Below are 21816 nucleotides of genomic sequence, written 5' to 3' on the forward strand. Positions count from 1 at the left end.
TACCTTCGTATCCTACGCGATGAAAAGCCCAATTGGTGCTCGTTGTTTGAGGGAGCGTGAGAGCAAGGTCGTGATGACAATGGCCATGGCGAATTCCCTTTCATCTGGTTTCAACTCCATGAAAGTTTGGAAAGCGATTGGACATCCGAAATGTTACGAGCCCAAATTTATCTCGAGGCAAGCAATTATTTTGACAAATTTGCTTTTTATTTTTTTATTACTATTATTTTTTTAAATCCAATTCTATGGCATTACTTAATTTAGCGGTGAAAAAAATTAAAAATTTTGATTAATTTTTCAAGAAAGTTTGTTCCTTTATACAGCTTGGGTTTTGGAAATTCTCGGGCTTTCAGGACTAAGTGTGACTACTCCTGCTTCGAAGTAATTCTCGTTCTATGTTATTTTCCATTTTTTGTTTTTCTGTGAATTGTTTTTTTTATTTGTTTTGTTTTTATGAAAACGTTTATGAATTTGTAGTGAGAATGTCAAAGCTTTTTGTGTGTTCTTTATGGGAAAACTGTGAAAATTAACCTTCAGTGGTGAGTGGCTCAAAAAATAATGCTTTTTTTTTTTTTTTTTTCAAATTCATCTCCTTAAGCATTTCAAAATTTTGAACTGGGGTTTTGGATTCATACTTGCCGAATTAAGTTGTTTTTTCCATTAATTTTTGCATAGCTAAAATTGAAATTGTTGTTGACGCTTATTTTGCATAGAAAATTTTCCCTGGTCATGCTTAAACTTGAAACTTATCTTGTACTTCTAGTTAGTTTGTAACTGAAACTACGAAATTTTGATGTGATATTATTTCCATTGCTGCTATACATGGACACCATTTATTTGTTACATGTTGCACTACTTTGCTTTGTATTCTATACTGTCCTGTCGTGCTGCACTTTCTTAGCATTTTTTTTAACCTGAATTTGAATATCAAACTTATAAATTCTATATTACTTACTCATTTACTTTGAAATACTAAAAATGTGCAATATGTTACTTTAAGGTTAGGGAAGTTAGCTACCGACCCCCAGGGACTGAGCTCAGCCTGCTAAATGCTGTTACTTTTTCCCTTCCAGAGAAGAGGTAGATATGTTTGGCTCGATATCAATATGTAATGGTATATGATGCTAAATTGCATTGCATTACTTTTTGAATCTTCCATTCATTTTTTTTGTCTAGTAGTTCACATTTTGATGTTTAACTTCTAGGAGAACTTATGCTTCCTTAGATCTGTCAATATATCTATTATTATTTGTCATATTTTATGCGGAAAGCTGACCAAAATGATAATTGTGAGGGTTAGTGGCTCTAGGAGTTAACATTTATTTTGTGGCTATTTGAGATTGAAACTGTAAGATGTTGGGGTGCCTTCTCTACTAGATAATACTAAAATGCACCATGTAATAAAATGCTGGCAATAAATTTAACTTTGATATGGTGGGTAGAGTATGATCTGCTTTCAACAGATGAATTACTAATGTTTCTTCTTGCAGCTTCGGCTTAATTTTTGGACAGAGTGGTAGTGGAAAGACTACTCTCTTGCAGGTCTACTTTTTTGTAGTATTGGTTATTTTAATTTAATTTTTTTTTTTCTTATCTGTTTTGGTGTATTTTTATATATGTTTCCTTCCCTCTTCCAGCTTCTTGCAGGGCTAAGCAGACCAACTTCAGGTTCCATTACCATTCAAAGATATGGAAATGATGGCAATCCAAATCAATCTCCTGAACCCTTACCCTCAGAAAGAGTAGGCATTGTCTTTCAGTTTCCTGAAAGGTACTAAATGATAACTAAGAAAAGGGTGTTTCGGTTTTTGTTAATTTCATTGTGAATCATCTCTTTTTAGTTGTTTAACCTTTCATGATTGATGTTTATTTAACATGATTTTAAGGCCTTCATTGTCTGTTTTTTATTCTGTTTGAATCCTGGTGACTCTTGTGTTAGTAATGTAATATTCTGCATATACAAGACTTTTTTTTTTTTTTTTTGAATTTTCATTTTTTGTTATTCCTGTATCTCTTTATTTTAGGTGCATAAATTAGAAATTGGGTTTCCAATGCCCTCATAGTTCGTTTGACATTTCTCATGGTTTTTTATTGTTAAGTTTTACGGCATGTCATGTTTCAAGCTAGGTATTTTGTGGCTGATAACGTGCTTGATGAAGTTACCTTTGGGTGGCCAAGGCAAAAGAGTGACATAAAAATGAAGGAGCATCTTGCTTTGAGACTTCAACGAGCAATTAATTGGGTATTTTTCTCCCATCAACTCAGTGTCTTTTCTTTGTGGTTTTCTATAGATGTTAAATTTGTGTAGATTCTCATTGCTCAAACTCTCATCTCTAATTTGATTTACGATTGTAGGTCGGTTTAAATGGTATCTTACTGGATAAAGATCCCCACTCACTCAGTGGTGGCTACAAACGTCGTCTTGCTTTGGCAATTCAGTTAGTAAGAACCTTAGTTTATGTATATTTAAAGTGTAAACAACATTTATTATGCATGTAAACATGAAATACATCCTGTAAAGCTCCAACCAAATGGTTTCATCATAATGTGACTTTTACGTGGCTGCTCATTGTTCTGACATGAATTGATACATCTTTTTGGTTAATCAATTTGATTCTCCAGGTGCAAATCCCAGATTTATTGATATTGGATGAACCTCTTGCTGGTCTTGGTATGAAGATGATTATGGTTCCCATTTAATTTTTCTTTGGCTCATGCCTCCAAGCAAGGTTTTCTGATTGATTGAGCTTATTGTTTAATGCTTTTTGTTGAAGGATTTGCTATTAATGCTGTCTTCTTGCACTCCTGACAGTCAAGAGCTGCATTTCTCTTTCATTCTGAATTCTTTTCACTCTTTGTTGTATCAATCCTCATGCTTCTTTCTGATATTTGAAAATAAATATTTCTTTTGCATTTTACATTACCCTGTCCATCCTATTGCTAACTTTTGTTGGCATTCTATTTTTGATCAGATTGGAAGGCACGAGCAGATGTCGTGAAGCTTTTGAAGCATCTAAAGAAAGAGTTAACCATACTTGTTGTTAGCCATGACCTCAAGTCTGTCTTCTTATTTCCCTCCTTAGACTTACCCTTTCTTCATTATTGTTTTCATGCTATTATATTATTACCTGTAAACTAGTGACTGTTAAAAATGAATTTGGAAGTTAGAGATCCTTAGTTGCAGAAAAAAAACATTGAGATTTAATTAGGAATTGTGATAATCCACTGACTCATTTATAATTTTATTTTTATGTGCTCTTTCAACTTCTTGTTCTATCGGATTCTCGATGACATTATGAATGCCACAAGGTTTAGGAAGATATGACCATGTCTGTCTAAATTGAATTGGTCGGAAGATAATTGTATTTATCCTAAATATGTTGATAAGTTTGAGAACCTATAATGAGGACTTAGCCAATGGTAAAGAAGTCACGGCACAATTATTTCATCTGCATCTTTTGGTTTTCTATTTTATGTTCTGCTTATGGAGCTTCCACTTTGCTTTTCAGAGAGTTAGCACCTCTAGTTGATCGATCTTGGAGAATGGAAATGGGTGGAATTCTTAGGGAAGAGCCGTTACCAGTTCAATTTCACGAATTTGGTTTTGTCCCTTCCAAATCTGACGCTCCATGAGGTTTGACCCTGATGCTACTAGATTTTATGTGATACTTCTGACATGTTAGTACATGATATATTGATATGAATTTTTCAGATAGCTTAAAAATTCAATGAGAGAATGACAATATAAAAAATGTTGATCTCTCATGTCAGTGATTTATGTTGCAAGGGGTCAAGGATTCATCTACATATTTTAATAAAATTGATTTTTGTTGTGGATAAAATAGAAATTTGGTGCTTTACAACGGCATTGGGCATTTGAAATGCAAATATTCATGAGCTTGAGTACTTATATTTATGAGCAATTTATAGTTCATAGAGATTCTGTTCTAGAAAAATTGAATTTTTTTTGAGTTCAAATGAAATTGTCAAACATGAGTATCAATGTCCAATTAAGGTCTGAGGTGCTCAAGCAACAAAATATGCAATGATTGAAAAGTTCTCGTTACATAAAACCTGGGATGGATGCCATGATAAATGGTTTTGGAGTATGTCCTCATTTAACACCAAGGTAAAATCTCAATCCTTCAAATAACATTCGTAGATAATCAAAGATAATGTTTAGTGATAAGCGACATACATGAAACTTAGTCACTACTTTATCATGGCACTAAGGGATACCAGATGGATAACTTTGTAATATTGAGTTTGTCTTGAATCCAGCATCACTAGTCACTCACAAACAAGAACATAACAAGATGACATATCAAACATTGATAACCTAATTATTCAGGATGGTGTCTGAACTCCATTTGCTACAGCTTCTCTTACTAGAGCTCCAACACTAAATCTACAATGCCAACATTGGAAATGGTTAGATCTATGCATTGAAATAATATCTTAGCATCACCTAGCAGACCACAAACTATGCTTGACATTTGTTTTCATTTTTTGTAAAAACATGCCATATAATGGAATGATATGTTGACAGTAAATTTTTCATTTATGTTCGATGACAGCACTATAAACTTTCTAGTGTGGTGCTGACTGGATTGATGGGTGGAAGTTGTGCGATAGGGTATACTCATCAAACATCTATCTAATAGAAAATAGTCTTACATAGTGCTAATTCATTTAAGTTGATGCCAACTAGTGTTTTTAGAGTTTGCATCACATAAATTCATAGATGTTGGTTCCTTGGAGATTTCTTCATGTTTTTGGTAATATGTTATTGGATTTTGATGATATCTTAATGATGACAAGGAAAATATTTGAGTATTTGAAAACAACTTAGAGAAGATTTATCGTCAATAATACTTTCAGCTATAGACATGCATGGAAAAAATAAATTAGTAGTAAAAGATGAAAATATCTAGAGAATAATAATAATAGAATTTATTACCATCAAAATAGGAGTTCAAGTTTGATACCTTATATGCCAAAAGAGAATAATAAGAAAAGACAAACACATAATAGTAGATTTAAGCTTACAGATAAAATAGGTTGCGACTACTACATTTAACTACACTTTATTAGTTTTCTATATCCGTTTTCAATAGTTTCCTTGTGAATATAAATTAACTTTGATGTTGTGACATATAAAAAAGAAACATCATATTTATATATCATGCACCTTTAGGTTTCAAGAAAAATAATCTTCGCTGGTTTTTTGACTTTTCATATCAATAGATATTGAATTTGAAGATTTTAAACAGATATTCAGAATAATTGCAATTAAATGTCACACAAAGGGGTTCTCTTGCTTTCCCTATTTTGCTGTAACAAAGATGTGTGACTATTGTTCAAAAAAGCATTTACTTCACCACTATATTGTATTGTTTCTTCTCCATTTTGTAGGCACATTAGGAGATTCAAAGGGTTCAATGAATTAATTGCTTTTCTTAAAAACATTTGCTTTATATGTATATGTGTGTATATATATTATATGTATATGTATGTGTTCACAAGGAGAGACAGAGAGAATAAACTATTTTGGAATCAGGATGTATTATTTGTTATGTGTTCCTATGGTTTCTTCTTGTTTTTGCAGCTGTCTTATAGATGGGAGAGTTTCAAATTGTTCTGATTCCCCTAAGACATGGATACTTTTTGGATATTTCAATGAAAACAAAATGTTTTCCTAGGATTTTCCTTCTGTTTTTCCCCCTCCCTCTCTCTCTGCTGGATGTTATGTGTTTCTAAACATGAATAGTCAGAATTGGTAGGAATTTGCCAGAGTATTTTTTGCAAAAAAGTATGGAAAGTAATACGTACAGTCTGCATCTGTTTTGATCCAGTGTTCTCCTTTTCCACTAAGATTGCTGCTGCTTACCCTACATTGAGGCAACTTCATCTGGTTTTTATGACATTGCTTTCCGTCTTTTGTCTTGGATTCCCGAGAAAACTTTCTGTTGTTTCCACCCAGGTGTATCAGATTTCCATTAGTATAGCCACTGTCATTGCGAGTGTGCTTGAGGTTGCATTTCCCAGACATCAAAAGTTCTCTTGCCACTATGGAGCTTTCAGGATGGATTTTTCTGTGGAACATATGCAACACCTGCATGCCACACTCTTAAGATACGAAAATATTGAATGGGGATGTTTTACTTAATCCTGTTCTCTTTGTAAAAACTTAGACACCAGATGGTAGTTTTCTTCAATGCCAAATTAGTTGTTAGTCTTACTGTCAGATGAAGATAATTACTCGATGTTTTTTTGAATAACATATGGTATTCTACTTGGATGCTAGGATTGTCAAAGAGCATGAATTGGTAATTGACCTGTTTTACAGTGGCTATTTTGCAGCCTTATGCACAGTATAAAATGCAAAGGCATAAAGCGAAGTCTTTCACTAGCCTTGATGAGTTGAGGCATAAGTTTTTTGAGAATTAAATTTATAATTTAATAAATATATAAATTAAATAAGTATTTCATCTTTAACTAAGAACGATTATTAAAACACTTAAATTATATAGTTTATTTTCATGGTCATATATTTCAAGGTAAATAGTTTATTATTAATAATTCTAGAAAGATATTGAAAATTCTAACAATTATTTGCTTTTATTTATTGGATTAGACTTTTTGTTTTATGATTTTATTCTATTTTCATTTACTTTTATATGATTGTTTATAGCCAAAAAAATAAATAAATAAATAAAAATAAATGGAAAAGAAATAGAAGAAATAAGGAAACACCTTCTTAAAAGTGCTGTAGGGGTCTCGTGGTACCTTTAAAACTAGTGGCCTTATGTTACAACTTATAAGAAACTAGCATTCATTTGATGGATGATTTTAATGCTACATATATTTAGAAAATCAATCTATATTTAATGTCATGTCCTTTGTGTTATGGATCATTAACTTTCACATTTGATGCCCCACTACCAGGACTAAATTGGTGGAATCAGATTTTCAACTCTATCCAATATGAGTATCTAGATTTCCTGTCTTGATGGTAGTGTGTGTAGAGATTGGCATATTGATTCAACTTAACAGTCTATGGATCATAATGTGCAGTGGTATATTTCTAAGTTTGATGTCAAGATTTTTAATATGCTGTTGAAATGTACCTCTTAGAAGATATAGTTGAATGAGACCAACCTTTTGGAGTTTATTCTTGGCTGAAACTGAATCAATATCATGATCAGGTTTCTTTTTGGTTGGGTCAGAACCACTCGGGTAGCCACAAGCAAAAGGAGTAGAGTGCTTTGACAAGGCATGGAGCTTTTTGATGATTTTCTTCATGAAATGAGTAGCAGATTTATCTCTGTGCTTGCTTTGAATATCCTCAATCTCCCTTTTCCCTGTGCAATTTTCGGCTGTTATTTTTGTTATTTGAAATAGCTCTGCCAGTGATGCCTTTTCTTTCTTCACTTCTGTTCTTATTTCTGGCAGTTCTACCGAGGACCCAAATAGATATCCCTGGAGTGGACATGTCACTGTCTTTTGAGAATCTTCATCTCCAGCCTCATCCACTTGCTTGCAACAAAGTGTAGTTGCACTAACATGACTGTTCCTTCCTGATGATTCATCAAACCCCTCTTTACTTTCTGCCTCAAGGAACTTCTCTAGCTCATAACCGATGAGCTTTAAGTCATTCTCTGTCACCTCTGGTTTTGTCTCAGTTGTGTTCTCCAAAGGTGTAGCAAATGTTGGTGTTTCTGGCTCAGCTATGTTTGGTTCTGAACCAAGTGTTCCAATGGTTAGAAAGCCATGAAAGAGTTCAGAGATAATAGTAGAAGTTTCTTCTTCTATGTTGGCTTCGATTTGAGAAAAATAATTCTCTTGCTCCTGTTTAGGTGGCTTTAAGGATTTGGATCCATATCTAGAGCCAAAGTTAGGCTTTGTGTAGGATTCTTGGTCATCAACTGAAGATTGTGCTGAAAAGCAAAGAAAATGGCTTCCTGTAATTAGTTACAGAATGAATTAGGACGTAACTCAAAATAATTAGGAAAGAAAGTTTTGTTATTCTATTTGTTCTCTGAGCTGAAACTAAGCATGCACCAATTTTGTGTGACAACATCTGGATATTGTAACTTGCTGGTCTCAAGGATGAATAATTTCACAGGTTAATAATATCTAGAAAACTGTATGATTTGTTAAGCGGTCCCAACCTTTTTTGGGGAGGAAGGGAATCAGGTGGCTGTGTCTCTATAAAAGGTTTGCTTGTCTTAGTCTATCTGGTTGCTGCAGTGTCATAATCTCTCAGGAGTTATGTGTTTCTAATACAAACTACTGCAGGCGTGATTGAGTGACACCACCTATCATTGGTGGGCTTAGGACCATGTGATTCTTCACTTTTGCTTGAGTTGTGAAGTTTGGCTGTTACATTATCTCCATCTGATTATGCAAGTAAAGTAGATTTTAGTGTGTAGTTGTAGTGTTGGAATTGGGTTGGCTTAAGAAACTATTACAGACGTGTTTATGACCTGATCTTCTTTGGATTTCTTAAGGTTTTTAATGCATGCAACATGTCCTTAGTATGTTTAAATCGTGAAGTGAAAGTAACAAGTAGAAATTACCAATATTGAGATCCTTGTAAGGCTCAGTGCTACTATGACGAAACTTATGGTGCATCCAATCTAGTAGCTGCAAAATCAAATGCAAAGATGAAGTTAAAGGGTTGCAAACATGTTTTATGTTATTCTAAATTTGGCAAGAGTTTTGACTTACCTTCATTTTCATCTTTCTTGGAGGCTCGATGTTAGATTGCTAGGTTAACAAAGTTGACGCAAAAGAGTAAGATCTAGATGAGCGAGGGAAATAGGTGTTTAAATTAAGAGGTGGGATGGCCAAAAGAACAACAAATTCAACGTGACTGTTGGTGGGTTGTACGTCACTTGTTGCTAGAAGGGTCTGAGATGGTTTTAAGAAGAGAGAAACATTAAGAAAGGTACAAGATTGTGGTTGGCTGTTCTTTTCAAGATCAAATCGATGTGGAGAAATTTGAGATTGGTTTGGAGACCCACAATTTGTTATTATGGATATCGTGCATATGCGTTCATGGAGTAGGTGGAGCTGTATTTTATTAGATGCACGTATTTACTATCTATTAAAATCTGTAGTAATATATAAAAGTTGAAATTTATATTTTAATTTGGCTGCTTCTTATAAGCTTAGATGCTTATGAGCACATCAAATAGCCAATATGTACATGTAGATTACCAATAAACATATAAACATAACTGAATGCATATGCATATTACTTCCTGTGTGGAATGATTATAATGACAATGATACACAATGATACATTAAGCTATCCTATATCTTCAATTATTTTACGAGGTACTTTCTTAGAGAGGCCCGCTATGTCTGATGGGAAGTTAAAATATTAGGTTGTTAATTATTGTTGGTCCCAAAGTTTGCCAAACTGTGAATGTGTATGATATTAGGGACCCCGGCCTGGATGTATCTTTCAAAATATTTTCCTGTAGGGCATGCTTATAGTGGAATAATACTCCTAAACAAAGACAACTTTATTGGTTCATCAGCCCCACTGTGACTGCCTTAAATATCTTTAACACATTATCAAACAGATATATCTTTGATTCTAGTGTTTGAAGTATATACCGGCCATAGTTAAATTGTTTTAGGATATACAGTTTCTTGTACGATCAGTTTCACCATGTCTATCTTTGGAACCCTGAAAATTAGAATCGCATATAAATAATTCATAGCAATCGTATGCAATATAAGTGAATTAATTTGATTTAGATATCTGTTCTACCTTTCAAATGACAACACTTAAAATGTTGCATTGATATTTGCTTTAACTAATTTCGCCATCAGAAATATTTACTCCATACAATTGCATTTAGATGTAGGATCTGTGAAGTGATGTTCTTTAAACTCTAATTGATGCAATTTTGTACATCAAGGGAACAGAATTAGAACCAAGTATATGTTAGCCTGATTATGACATTGATACAACATTACTTACAGGCTACAGTCCTTAACAACTAAAATTCCTCTCTTGCTTTCTCGTGATGTCTCCAGAGAACTTTAGCATTAAATTATTTATGATGTTTTAATTTGTACTAAATTCTTCATGCAGGCATGAATTTGACATTTACCAGCTACAGAAGTTTGCATTCTCAACTGCCTTGATTTCCATGTTGAGAGTCTTTTCGACTGAGGAGCCGCCAGGACATGGATGCTGGCAATTAAATGTAGCATACCCCACAGGCATCTTTGCAAATTGCGTGAACTTTTAGTTGGAGAAAGCTGTGGTAAGCTTAGAGACAAAAGCCACACAATTCTTTTGTCAAAGAGACCCTTTACATGAGGCCCCTCTGGATACATTCTGGAAGGCAATTGAAGTACAGAGAAAGTAAATAAAGCACTTTTAGGTAAGAGGATACATATAGTACGTGGTTTGCATATAAATTCACAACTGTGCACGTCATCTTTGTGATTTTAAATCTAAAGCATTACTTAGTGATTGAACTGTTCCCGTCTAACAGGATTGGAACACATGAAATGCACATTTATGAATGTTATTCAGGTTTGGGTTATAAAAAAAAAGTTCTGGATTCCAAATTCAATCATGTAAAAACCTTACAAATTTCAAACAGTTCTCTCCAAAGTGAACAGTTGCTGGTGACAATAAATATTTTCGCTTATTCCTATTTGCACATGTTGCAAATGATTTGAGGTTGTCTAATTGAATTATTAGGAGCCAAATTCCATTGCCTGGTTTTGACTGTTGCTAATGGTCTAAAACAATCGTGTGGGGTCGCCTTGTTGCAGAATAATCACAGGAAGTGTGATCAGGCAAGTTGGTTCTGTACCTTGCCCTTCCTGTTATTTCTGAAATACTTGTGAAGAACTGCAGAATTACTCATAGAGCTTTTTCACTAATTTGCAAAACTAGTAGTGATTTTTTTGTTCCCTCTTTATTTTCATATCTCTTTTCCTATTGAGTCCTACTCTATAATTGAAACCATTAGGTTGGTACAGACAAGATTGCCCAAATCTGTCAAAATTTTAGCCAATAAGGCTGATTTAGGTGTTGGGGGATCCTCATTTTTAGCTAGCCAACAAGCGGCTATCTTACAAGAGGGACTTGCCAGTTTTGGAGGACTAAATAGAATCCCACGCCCTATAAAAATTACAAAACCAAGACAAACACTAGGTCTTGCAAAAATTAGGGATCATTTTCTTGTAGGGTCTATAATAAGTCAGTCGCTCTCACCAGGATCCAGTCTATCTCCATTATCAAATAGTGACCATGTGGATTCCACGTGGAACTTCATTGGATTACCGATTCTTATTGGCACAATTTCTAGGAACTTATCAACTTCCTAATAATTATGTTGTTTATTATTGTTGCCATTCTCATTGTTTTATTTTGAACTGAGTTAATCAATGTGACATTCAAATTAAAGGGCAGAATCTTAGATAAGATATTCAAGATTTCCATCCATATTCAACTTTAAATGTTGCTTTATGATGTCGGTTTATCTTTTGAATGTCCAACAAGAAATGAAAGAATAGCGTGAGATTGATTTTATTTTGGAATTTCTAACTCAATGAACAAGTCCAATTCTCTTTGGTACCACTTTCATGGAAGTTCTTCTAAGCTTATTGAGAGAACTAATAGACTGAGAGTTAGAAAGGAAGAGTTGATGAAGCTTATGGAGTTGGGAATGTTTTATCCTAAATACCTAACAAGGCATAGATTTAAAATTGAACCAAGACAGCTAAACGGTCGAATTAATTACAAATTACAAAACCGCAATGGGTAAAGTTTAGCCTTTTTTTTTTTTTGGGCAAAAGGGTACAGCTTAGTCTGATATAAACAAACCAGTCTCCAAGACTTAAATATACAGAGAACAATCACATATTGAAAATTATACATAAAGATTAATTGGAAATAATGTATAATGCACTTAGGATTCTTACATTTTTAGAGGTTGCGTATTTGTAAAACATGCTTTTATATGTAAATGTACTAACAACACTGGTGCTAACATTTTGCACTTAACAACTCATTGGATTGCTTCAACCTCTGTGAGTGAGCTTCAAACAAGGAGCAAGGACTTGGACTTTGTGAGAAGAAGGTGAAAAAAAAAAAAAAAAGAAAAAAAAAAGAAAGAAAAAATAGGGAAATCTGCAAAGAATTTTGAGGATTAGGCCAAGAAAAGTGAGAATTGTACGAAAGGATGTTGAAAGAAATTGCGTACTAGCTCAGGATGTGCACTCTTTGGGTCTCAAACAACACTTCACCTTTTGACTTGACCCATTTCATATTTGGCATCATGGAAGGCCTCTGAGTCGTCTTTGTTAGGGCTGCACAAAAAATCAACCAAATAAAAAAAAAAAAAAGACCAATCTCGTCCAAATTGACATATTTGACTTGGTTATTTTATCTATATTGAATTGGATTGGTAGGAAAAAAAACTGAATAAATAAGATAATATTAAAAAAGATGAAAGGCTGTTTGTTCATCTGTTTTAAAAATTGTTTTTTTATTTTCAAAAATAAAAAATTATTTTCGAAACAAAAATGTATTATTTGGCTATTAGTTTTTCAAAATTATTTTCAAAGAACAAAAGAAAAAGAAAACCAAAAATAGAAAACAATAAAAAGATATTTTTTTATTATTTTTAAAAAAATTAAAAATATATTGGTTCATACTTAAACATTGATTCATCTAGTACTTAAACATTGATAAAAAAAAATAAAAATAATAATTTATCCCACATAATCCGAAAATGCATGCACCATCTCCTAAAAGTATGTTTTTGGCTTTTGAAAAATGTTTCAAACACAATTACCAAACATTCATTATTTTTATAAAATAATATAAAATTATTTTTGTTTTATCTTTTTAACATACAGCTCCATTTAACAAGTGGACTTACCGCTTTTTCTTTGTTCCCTTGCTGCATAAAAAGAACCAAGTTAGGGTAATGGTGCAATCTTTTCTTGTCACCATTACATTCAGCCGCGGGCCCCATCTTCACCCACGTGGATGATTTTGAGATCTTGCCCATCTATTTTGTCAATCTTTTATCTCTTGCATATTCCCATCAATTATTTTCCTTTGTGCTTGGCTTTCGATGGTAAAGTTGTAACTTTTATTTTCCTCTGTCCATTCAAGTTTCACGTAGCCAGAGGGTGGATTTAATTTAAAATTTAAATTTTTTTTTTAAATATTTAAAAATTTAGAAGTATTTAATTTATATTTTAAAAAAATCTATATAAGTTTAATGATATCCAATTTATATTTTAATAGATTTTATAAAAGTCCATTAAAATCCAGATGTATTCAATTATGATTTTATAAAATTTTTTTAAAATATAGTGATATTTAAAAAAATTATTAATTTTAAAAGAGTTTAAAAAATAATAGATTTTAATGGATTTGAAAAAATTTTAACAGTAAATTTGTAAATATGAAATTCAACCTTAATCCTAAAAATTTCATTAGATTCTTATAATTTTTTTATGAAATCTATGGAATTCCATTACAATTCATTAAATCTTTTAAAATCTATAATTCATTTTAAATTCATTAAATTTTAAATTGAATACACACCCTATAGAACAAACTATTGTGCCTAAATGCCAAACAACAGTCCCTAACTTTAACATCTCTTGCATTTTTTATGGCAAGCAGCAAGCTTCAATGTTTCCTCCAAGAAGCTTCTATTGCATTTTGTGTTTCTGGATCATAATTTCTTTCTTTTTTATTCATTGGATATTAATGTTTTTTATATTTAGATTTTTTTAAATTTTTGTTTTGTGAATTCAAGCCATATGATCATCCAATCCAATCCAAACTGAGCTACAACGGATTGGATTGGATGATTGTTGCATGTCTATTTGGATTGGTTGGAAATATTTAAAAACCTATTATAAATTGAGTAGTTTTATTAATTCACAAAAATATTAGTTAAAGATCAAAGAACATCACTAATCTTTACAACTTAGGATGTTCTAACTAATTTTCAAATGAAAATAATCTTTTCCTTTTAAGAAATGACAATAACCTTCCTTAAAAAGGCAATTTTATCTAAATTTTACCATTTAATATTCATTTTTTTCCATGAGGCAATTTGTATCATGTGCTTGTCTATGGCCACTTGATCATAGTGGAATCGGGTCCTAACCCGCTTCCGAACCCGTTTCAATTTCCATGAAAAAAATGTGGAGAGAAACTCAATGATATGAGACACGTGGCGACTTGACAGTGGATAAGACAAGGAAGCAGAAGCAGAGAGCGAGCGGTGGGATTTTCACACCAAAGTTTCAAGCTTTAGCTACCCTTCCCTTTCCCTCCCTGTGCGTGCTCATTCTCAATCAGTCTCAACCAAATGCTCATATCCTCTCGGCCAAACTGTCAAACACCTCGTGAACAATTTCATTAAAAAACCCAAAATCCAAAGGGGAAAAAAAAAAAAAAAAAAGGAAAAAAAAAAACACCGAGAGAGAGTTGTTGGAAACTTGTTCTCATGGGGACCCAAACTGGGTTCCCGGTGGAGATATCGGAGCCTTTGCTCGGTGATTCGAAGGAAATCGGCTCCATTCTTGTGCCTGAATGGAAGGACCAGATCACCATTAGAGGGCTAGTAGTCAGCGCCTTGTTGGGTGGACTGTTCTGCATCATCACCCACAAGCTCAGTCTCACTGTCGCTATGGCCCCCACCGTGAATGTTGCAGGTGGGTTGCTGGGGTTCTTCTTGGTCAAGTCATGGACTGGGTTTTGTTCCAAATTTGGATTTTCTGTCACCCCATTTACCCGCCAAGAGAACACCGTTATCCAGACTTGCATTGTCGCTTGCTGTGATCTTGCAACTAGCGGTAAATATAATTTGCTTATATATGTTATCGTTTTTCATTAAGTAGCTTGTTTGTTTGCTTTGTGTGTGTGTGCTTTTTTTATTTTTTATCTTTTTTTGTTTTTTCAAAGATTGGATTTTTAACTATGAAGATTCCTTTATTTATTTATTTTTTTTTGGGGGTTCAAACTTATGAATAATATTATTAAATCGATAACAGGGGGTTTTAGTTCATATTTGATTGCAATGGATGAGAGGATTTATGAAGTAATTGGTGTTGATTACCCGGGTAATAGGGCTGAAGATGTTAAGAACGCTGGATTGGGGTGGATGATTGCTTACTTGTTTGTCGTCAGTTTCCATGGCCTTTTTAGTCTGCTTCCGCTTCGCAAGGTAACTGCATTGGGCATTGTATCTATGACGCATTCTAATAATGAGTTTGATTTTGTGTTATGATAGTGTTTTTGTGACTTGATTTTCAAGTCACTCATGAACATGAGTGTTTTGTTCAACTATTGCACTGTATAAGACTGACTGGTTTATCAATATTCTTTATCAGTTTGTGTAGTTCATGGTACCATGCACTTTTCTCAATATGAATGCTCCATAATGTAATCTTTCTTCAGGAATGTCTTAATGAACTTTTTAATGTGGCAAGTGAAAAAAGTCTTTCTGTACTTGTAACTTCAGGTTATGATCATGGACAACAAGCTTACTTATCCTAGTGGCACGGCCACTGCAATGTTAATAAATAGCTTACACACAGATGCTGGAGCTGAACTTGCAAGGTGAGACTTAAAGAAATGCATTTCGTTGTTCTCTATATTTTCATCAAAAGTTAAATAGCTGCAAATTTCCAGGCTAAACTGGTTATCATTTTAGTTATTTTCTTAGTACTTTTAGAAACATACCTGGTCTAATTATTTGCTTTCCTAGAATCAGTGTGTCATTGATTTGAAAACTATATCCACAGTAATGTTTTCCCTGAAATGTTTTTGTAATTTTATCTTTTACAGGAAGCAAGTACACTGTCTTGGAAAATATTTGATTATAGGTTTCTCATGGAGCTGCTTTAAGTGGTTCTTCAGTGGTATTGCAGATTCATGTGGATTTGACAATTTCCCAAGCCTTGGGTTGACACTTTTTAAGAACACGTAAGGCTTTATGGTATTGATTCTTGGTAACTTCTTTATGTTCACTCCATCCATTTTCTTACATCTTCCTGATATCTCTAATCTCTCTTCCTAGCAAAGCGAAATCTGTTTTTAAAGCTTGTTTTCAAGTTGTGTAACTCTATTTTCTTTGTCTAACTTAACTAGTGTAATAACTCAGTCAGCAGTTTATGCTAACTTTTACCTTGATATTACTTTGATATACATGCAAAGGGTGGGGAGAATTCTTTTAAGTAAGAAATTAAACATAGGATCGCTGGGTTTTAGGGCTCATTTAAGTGTTTTCACTTAAGATAGGATCTTCTCAAAGTCGAATTACCAAATTACATTTTCATTTTTGTGCCAAATACTGAAAAAGCACTTTTCTCTTTGAAAGCTGTTTTAATAATTCTAAAAGCACTCCCAAAAGGAACCTACAGTGTTTTGAGGATAATGTTTTACATGACTCTTTTCATTGCAGGTTTTATTTTGACTTCAATCCAACTTTTGTTGGATGTGGTTTTATAATGCCTCATATTGTCAGTTGCTCAGTGCTCCTTGGGGCTATTGTATCATGGGGTTTTCTCTGGCCCTTCATTTCCAAGCATGCTGGGGACTGGTATCCGGCTGACCTTGGTAACAATGATTTTAAAGGTCTTTATGGATATAAGGTTAGTTAAAGAAATTCCTTTATGAATTCACTACCTTCGTCTTCTATGCACATTACATGATTCCAAAGCTTTCAAGTGATCATAGCTTACATGCATAAATCTATAGTTAGGAGACGCCTGAATAATTTTAAGCACTTACTTAAAAATAGTTTACCGAATTACAGTATTAGCATGTAATGTTTCTAAATATTATTTTTATTGCAGGTCTTTATAGCAATTTCTCTTGTCCTTGGGGATGGATTATACAATTTGATCAAGATTGTAATTATTAGTGCAAAGGAAATCTTCAACAAAAACATCAAACAGAATAATTTTCCTGTAGTTATAGAGGTCATAGGTAAGTGTATGTTCGGTCCCTGATATGTTAAATGGGTCCTAGTGACTCTTCATGATAAAGTCATATGTGTTAGGCATGTGTCTTATATAGTGATGACATTTTGAAGCATAAGTTACCGTTGTATTAATGATGTTTAACCATTTTGGGTTAAAATAAGTTAATCAAGCAGGAAATTATGTATTCTTCAGGCTCTGATGTCATCAGAAAATAAAATTCCTCCATTCTGCTTGTAATGTTAATAGTTAAGTCTTTTAAGCCACAGGCATATGGCTCCCATTAAACATTAAGAATCATTGTTATGACTTATTCTAGAATATATAAACAAGCGAAGTATTGTTGAGTATTTATGTAGATTTATTGTTGAGTATTTATGTAGATTTTATAACAAGATTAAAAAACTTATCTTTATTTTCATAGCTCTTAATGGTATCCATATGATCAGGATGATATGCAACATCTATTGTTCAGTCTATTATGTACACCATCTTCACTTGTTTTCATTTTCAAAGTGCTCTTTGCAATTATCATTATCTCACCTATGAGATTATAGGTTTTTTTCAAGAGGACCTCTTTTGTAGGTCAACTGTTTTTGGCTGGAAATTAATTGTAGAATTAATGCCATGGCAGATAGTGAGTGCTCTAACCTACAGCTGGAGCAGAGAAGAAGGAATGAGGTATTTCTGAAGGATAGAATACCCTCATGGTTTGCAGCTGCAGGATACGTGGGACTGGTGGCAATATCAACAGCAACAATACCAATTATCTTTCCTCCCCTTAAGTGGTATCTAGTTCTTTGTTCCTACATTGTTGCTCCTGCCCTAGCCTTTTGCAACTCTTATGGCTGTGGCCTAACTGATTGTAGTTTAACTTCAACCTACGCAAAGGTTGGTCTTTTCATTATAGCTTCCTTAGTTGGAAGCAATGGTGGGGTGGTAGCTGGATTGGCTGCTAGTGGGCTGATGATGGCCATCGTCTCCACTGCAGCTGATCTCATGCAAGATTTTAAGACAGGTTACCTCACTCTCTCCTCGGCTAAGTCCATGTTCGTGAGCCAGTTGTTGGGAACGGCTATGGGTTGTGTGATTGCTTCTCTTACATTCTGGTTGTTTTGGACTGCTTTTGATATCGGGTCACCTGATGGACAATACAAAGCACCTACTGCTGTAATATTCAGGCAAATGGCTATTCTCAGTGTTGAGGGCCTCTCCGGGCTCCCCAAGTACTGCTTACCCATAAGTTGTGTATTTTTTGTGGCTGCACTGCTTATAAACCTCCTGAGGGATGCAACTCCTAAGAAAGTATCTCAATTTATTCCCATACCAATGGCCATGGCAGTCCCTTTTTATATTGGAGCATATTTTGCCATTGACATGTTTGTGGGAACATTGATATTGTTTATATGGGAAAGAATTGACTGGAAGGATGCAGAAAATTATGCAGGAGCTGTTGCTTGTGGCTTAATATGTGGTGATGGGATTTGGACAGTTCCTTCAGCAATCCTTTCAATCTTCAGGATCAATCCACCCATATGTATGTACTTTGGCCCTTCTTTGGACACCTAAATGGTGAAACCACTAGGTTTGGACATTTTGTAAATAACTTATCCTATGTACTAGTCATTGCGAATTTGAATTCTCTGAGCCAAAGTATCTTAGCACTCTATTGTCTTTCAGTCTTTTTAGTTTCATAGCAAGATTTCTTTTTTCCTTCTCGGTATAAATTTTATTTTTTAATAGATAAACTAAATTAATTAGCAACTGAAGTATATGCATGCTTATATCCAAAAAATAAATTCCAATCATTTGAGACACGTGGAAACTTCTCAGTTGATAAGACAACAAGCAGAAGATGTTCATCATTGGTTGGACTTTCCTAACATTCCTAACAACCATTCTCAAAAGAGTCAAAACAACACCATGAAGGAAGAGAGAAAGGTCAAATTTTTTTCTTCCCATGTGCAGTGAATCAGAGCCGTTGCTGCAGCATGATTATTTTCAGACAAGCATCAGCACCGTCAAGTCTGGTGACTGTGACGGGACTATTCCCGAAGGCTGGTACTGAGTGCCTTGTTGGGTTGCCTACTCTGCATCAGGACCTACAAGCTCAGTCTCACTGCGGGGCCCGTTGCCTCCTTGAACGTGGCTGTTAGGTTGCTGAGCTTCTTCTTTGTAAAGTCATGGACTTGGTTGGTTTCCAAATTAGGTTCTGGGTTCCTCCATTTACCTGCCAAGAGAATACCCTTATCCAGACTTGCGTTGTCTCTTGTTTGACCATGTAGCTAGCGGTAACTTTCTCTATGGGGAAAAGGAAAAAAAAAATAAATAAATAAAATAAGTTTGTTTTTTCACCAACTACTTTTTCCTTATATTTTATTTTTGTTGCTGTTCCATTGCTTTTCTACTTAATTTTCTTTTTCAAATTTTTACGTGTATTTGAGCGAATTAAAATGTACAAATGTCAACCACAATTTATCGATTGTATTTACACGAACATGTGGACAATTTATAAGTGATTTTTTTCAAAATAATTATAATAATAAATGTGTAAGAAGAGGGTGATATTGCAACAAAACTGAAATGGGAGGGATTGTTTCTGCAATTTTTTTTTCCCCCCTAAAAATATAAAGGTGTTCTTGCAAAATTGGCAAAACAGTCGAGTGTTACTGTAATGTTCCTTTAATTAAATTTGTGTACTTTTTTCAAAGATTTTTTATTTTTCTTTATTTTTTCCTTCATCAAGATAGATTCAATGGGTTAAGGTTCTTTACTTTTTTGGTAACTTATTAAAAGAAAAAGAACAACAGGGGTCATTGATTCGTATCTGCTTGCAATGGATGAGAGAACATATCTGACTTATTGGTAATGATCATTACCCGGGTAATAAACTTATTGGTAATGATCATTACCCGGGTAATAGGCCAGAAGATTTTAAGAACCCGGGCTTGGGGTGGATGATTGGTTTCTTGTTTGCTGTCAGTTTTGTTGGTCTGTTTATTCTTGTTCTACTTCGCAAGGTAACAAGTGCCCTTTGTTATCGATGGCATTGGCATTAAACTAGGCATTTCCATCAACAATAAGTGTGAAAGATGAGTTTAATTTTGTGTTATGATAGCGAATTCTGGTAGAATTCCAATGTTCTTGCAACCAAGTTTATTTATGGGTGTTTTATCCAACTGATACTGTATCATATTGGTGGCTATCCAGCTCCATGGTAGTTGAAAAATATTTTTAATCAATTATAAAAATTATCCAACTGTTTTATACAGTTCATGTTACTATGCGCTTTCATTTGCTTCATGAATGTAATCAGTCTCCTGGAATGTCTTGACAAACTTTTTTAATACAGCAAGTGAAAAAGTATTGCCTGCTAAAAACTTTCTCCTGTACCATTTGTGTAGCAACATGTTTATGCTTAACTTGATTCAGCTTTCGACCTGAGTTTTAACACGTCTATGATTGTAGCTCAGGTTATGATCACGGACTATGAGCTTACTTATCCTAGTGGAACCGCCACTGCAACGTTGATAAATAGCTTACATACAAATAATGGCGCTGAGCTTTCAGGGTGAGACTAAAGGATTACTCTTCGCTTGTTTTTCTAATATTCTCAACAATACTTAGCTTCGTCAAAACTTAAACAACAGCAGTTTGCCAGTGCTACAAATAAGTTAATACTGTTGTTCTTCCCCAACTACTTTTAGAAACATATCAGATCTGCACTTGCTGTATCAGAACTCTTGAGTGTTATTGGTTTGAAAAATACATCTTTTTAATATTTCTTCTGAAGTTTCTATGTAATTTTATCTTGTACAGGAAGCAAGTGCACTGTCTTGGAGAATATTTAAGCATATAAGTTTGATGTGGAGCTGCTTTAAAGGTTCTTCAGTGGTATTGGTGATTCACGTGGGTCACTTGGGGCCCTTCTAATATTGCTTCTTCGTAATTTGTTTCTGTCACTGGCATTCTATTTTGTCATCCTATTTTCCAGTTGGTGGGAGCAGCCTTGGTTTGTGTGATCGCTCCACTAACGTTCTGGTTGTTTTGGACTGCTTTTGATATCGGATACTAATGGATTGTACAAAGCACCTGCCATTCCTAGCATAGAGGGCTTCGCCAAGCTCCCCAAGCACTGTTCAGCAATTTGTTATGGATTTTTCATGGTTGCACTGCTTATAAACATCCTTGGGGATGTAGTTCCTAACAAAGTATGTCTCAATTTATTCCCATGCCAATGGCCATGGCAGTCCATTTCTATATCGGAGCTTATATTGCCATTGACATGTTCATCGGAACATTGATATTATTTATATGGGAAAGAATTAACAGGAAGGATGGAGAAGATTATGCAGGAGCTGTTGCTTCTGGTTTAATATGTGGTGATGGGATTTGGACAGTTCATTCATCAATCCTCTCTATTTTCAATATCAATCCCACCCATTGGTATGCACTTTGAGCCCTTCTTTGAGTGCCTATATTTGGTGGGAACCACTACATTTGTTGTAATATAAGTTGTTCAACCTGAATGGTTGAACATTTTGTAAATATTTATCTCATGTTTGATATAATATTGAGATTGCCTCATACAAGACTCTATATGAGGCAAATATCTTCTGCCTTTATTTGTTGGCTTTTAGTATAAATCTTAGAATTTCAGATCATTGACCAACTTCTTTTATAATTGTCCTGTTTGGGGGCATTAAAACCTTTACTCTCCCTCAGTAATTTATAACTAGGCATCGCTATCTAGTTTGGAATTTTTAAATTTACCAGCGAGTTGGACAGCTATTTATTAGTTCTACTAGGGACAAAATA

General features: G+C 34.1%; 3 protein-coding genes across 10 annotated transcripts; 2 read left to right on the top strand and 1 right to left on the bottom strand.

The window, feature by feature from the left end:
• The first annotated feature begins 4 nt into the window (after positions 1 to 4).
• On the top strand, positions 5 to 10708 carry LOC107407319 (ABC transporter I family member 11, chloroplastic). Of its 7 annotated transcripts, none has more exons than XR_003054322.3 (12): positions 17 to 177; positions 324 to 381; positions 1001 to 1080; positions 1491 to 1542; positions 1638 to 1771; positions 2128 to 2242; positions 2356 to 2442; positions 2623 to 2671; positions 2973 to 3057; positions 3510 to 3634; positions 4578 to 4636; positions 10115 to 10708. XR_003054322.3 is itself a non-coding variant. In XM_016014583.4 (11 exons), exons 1-10 carry the CDS (start codon positions 20 to 22, stop codon positions 3631 to 3633), a joined length of 942 nt encoding a protein of 313 aa, XP_015870069.1. In that variant the 5' UTR covers positions 17 to 19; the 3' UTR covers position 3634; positions 10115 to 10708. The 7 variants fall into 7 exon arrangements, 2 of the variants coding, with proteins under 2 accessions (XP_048337584.1, XP_015870069.1); XR_003054323.3 differs by lacking the exon at positions 4578 to 4636 and adding an exon at positions 7209 to 7276; XR_001580652.4 differs by lacking the exon at positions 4578 to 4636 and having other exon boundaries at positions 10115 to 10409; positions 10524 to 10708.
• Positions 3641 to 10108, bottom strand: LOC107407642 (protein LAZY 1). Of its 2 annotated transcripts, XM_060811631.1 has the most exons (5): positions 8734 to 10108; positions 8583 to 8649; positions 7162 to 7940; positions 5833 to 6115; positions 3641 to 4408 (listed from the first exon to the last, which is right to left on the bottom strand). In XM_060811631.1, exons 1-5 carry the CDS (start codon positions 8743 to 8745, stop codon positions 4389 to 4391), a joined length of 1161 nt encoding a protein of 386 aa, XP_060667614.1. In that variant the 5' UTR covers positions 8746 to 10108; the 3' UTR covers positions 3641 to 4388. The 2 variants fall into 2 exon arrangements, with proteins under 2 accessions (XP_060667614.1, XP_060667612.1); XM_060811629.1 differs by lacking the exon at positions 3641 to 4408 and having other exon boundaries at positions 4643 to 6115.
• Positions 10709 to 14283: 3575 nt separating the features above from the next.
• LOC107403502 (probable metal-nicotianamine transporter YSL6) lies at positions 14284 to 18711 on the top strand. Its single transcript, XM_016010393.4, has 7 exons — positions 14284 to 14868; positions 15067 to 15239; positions 15537 to 15634; positions 15863 to 16000; positions 16479 to 16668; positions 16873 to 17005; positions 17633 to 18711. Exons 1-7 carry the CDS (start codon positions 14520 to 14522, stop codon positions 18565 to 18567), a joined length of 2016 nt encoding a protein of 671 aa, XP_015865879.3. The 5' UTR covers positions 14284 to 14519; the 3' UTR covers positions 18568 to 18711.
• Positions 18712 to 21816: the final 3105 nt, after the last annotated feature.

This window comes from Ziziphus jujuba, chromosome 9 (genome assembly GCF_031755915.1).
Source record: "Ziziphus jujuba cultivar Dongzao chromosome 9, ASM3175591v1".
Lineage (NCBI taxonomy): Eukaryota > Viridiplantae > Streptophyta > Magnoliopsida > Rosales > Rhamnaceae > Ziziphus > Ziziphus jujuba.

Bases quoted from the DNA above. Each gene is read 5' to 3' on its own strand.
- LOC107407319 (XM_016014583.4), top strand. From the start codon at position 20: ATGAAAAGCCCAATTGGTGCTCGTTGTTTGAGGGAGCGTGAGAGCAAG. The intron at 1,081-1,490 runs GTAGATATGTTT...TTCTTCTTGCAG, and splicing joins TTTTCCCTTCCAGAGAAGAG to CTTCGGCTTAATTTTTGGAC. The intron at 3,058-3,509 runs GTCTGTCTTCTT...TTTGCTTTTCAG, and splicing joins GTTGTTAGCCATGACCTCAA to AGAGTTAGCACCTCTAGTTG.
- LOC107407642 (XM_060811629.1), bottom strand. The intron at 7,941-8,582 runs GTAATTTCTACT...TTTGCTTTTCAG, and splicing joins TTACAAGGATCTCAATATTG to CACAATCTTCAGTTGATGAC. The intron at 6,116-7,161 runs GTTGGTCTCATT...TGTGGCATGCAG, and splicing joins CCAAGAATAAACTCCAAAAG to GTGTTGCATATGTTCCACAG.
- LOC107403502 (XM_016010393.4), top strand. From the start codon at position 14,520: ATGGGGACCCAAACTGGGTTCCCGGTGGAGATATCGGAGCCTTTGCTC. The intron at 14,869-15,066 runs GTAAATATAATT...AATCGATAACAG, and splicing joins CTGTGATCTTGCAACTAGCG to GGGGTTTTAGTTCATATTTG. The intron at 15,240-15,536 runs GTAACTGCATTG...TTGTAACTTCAG, and splicing joins GTCTGCTTCCGCTTCGCAAG to GTTATGATCATGGACAACAA.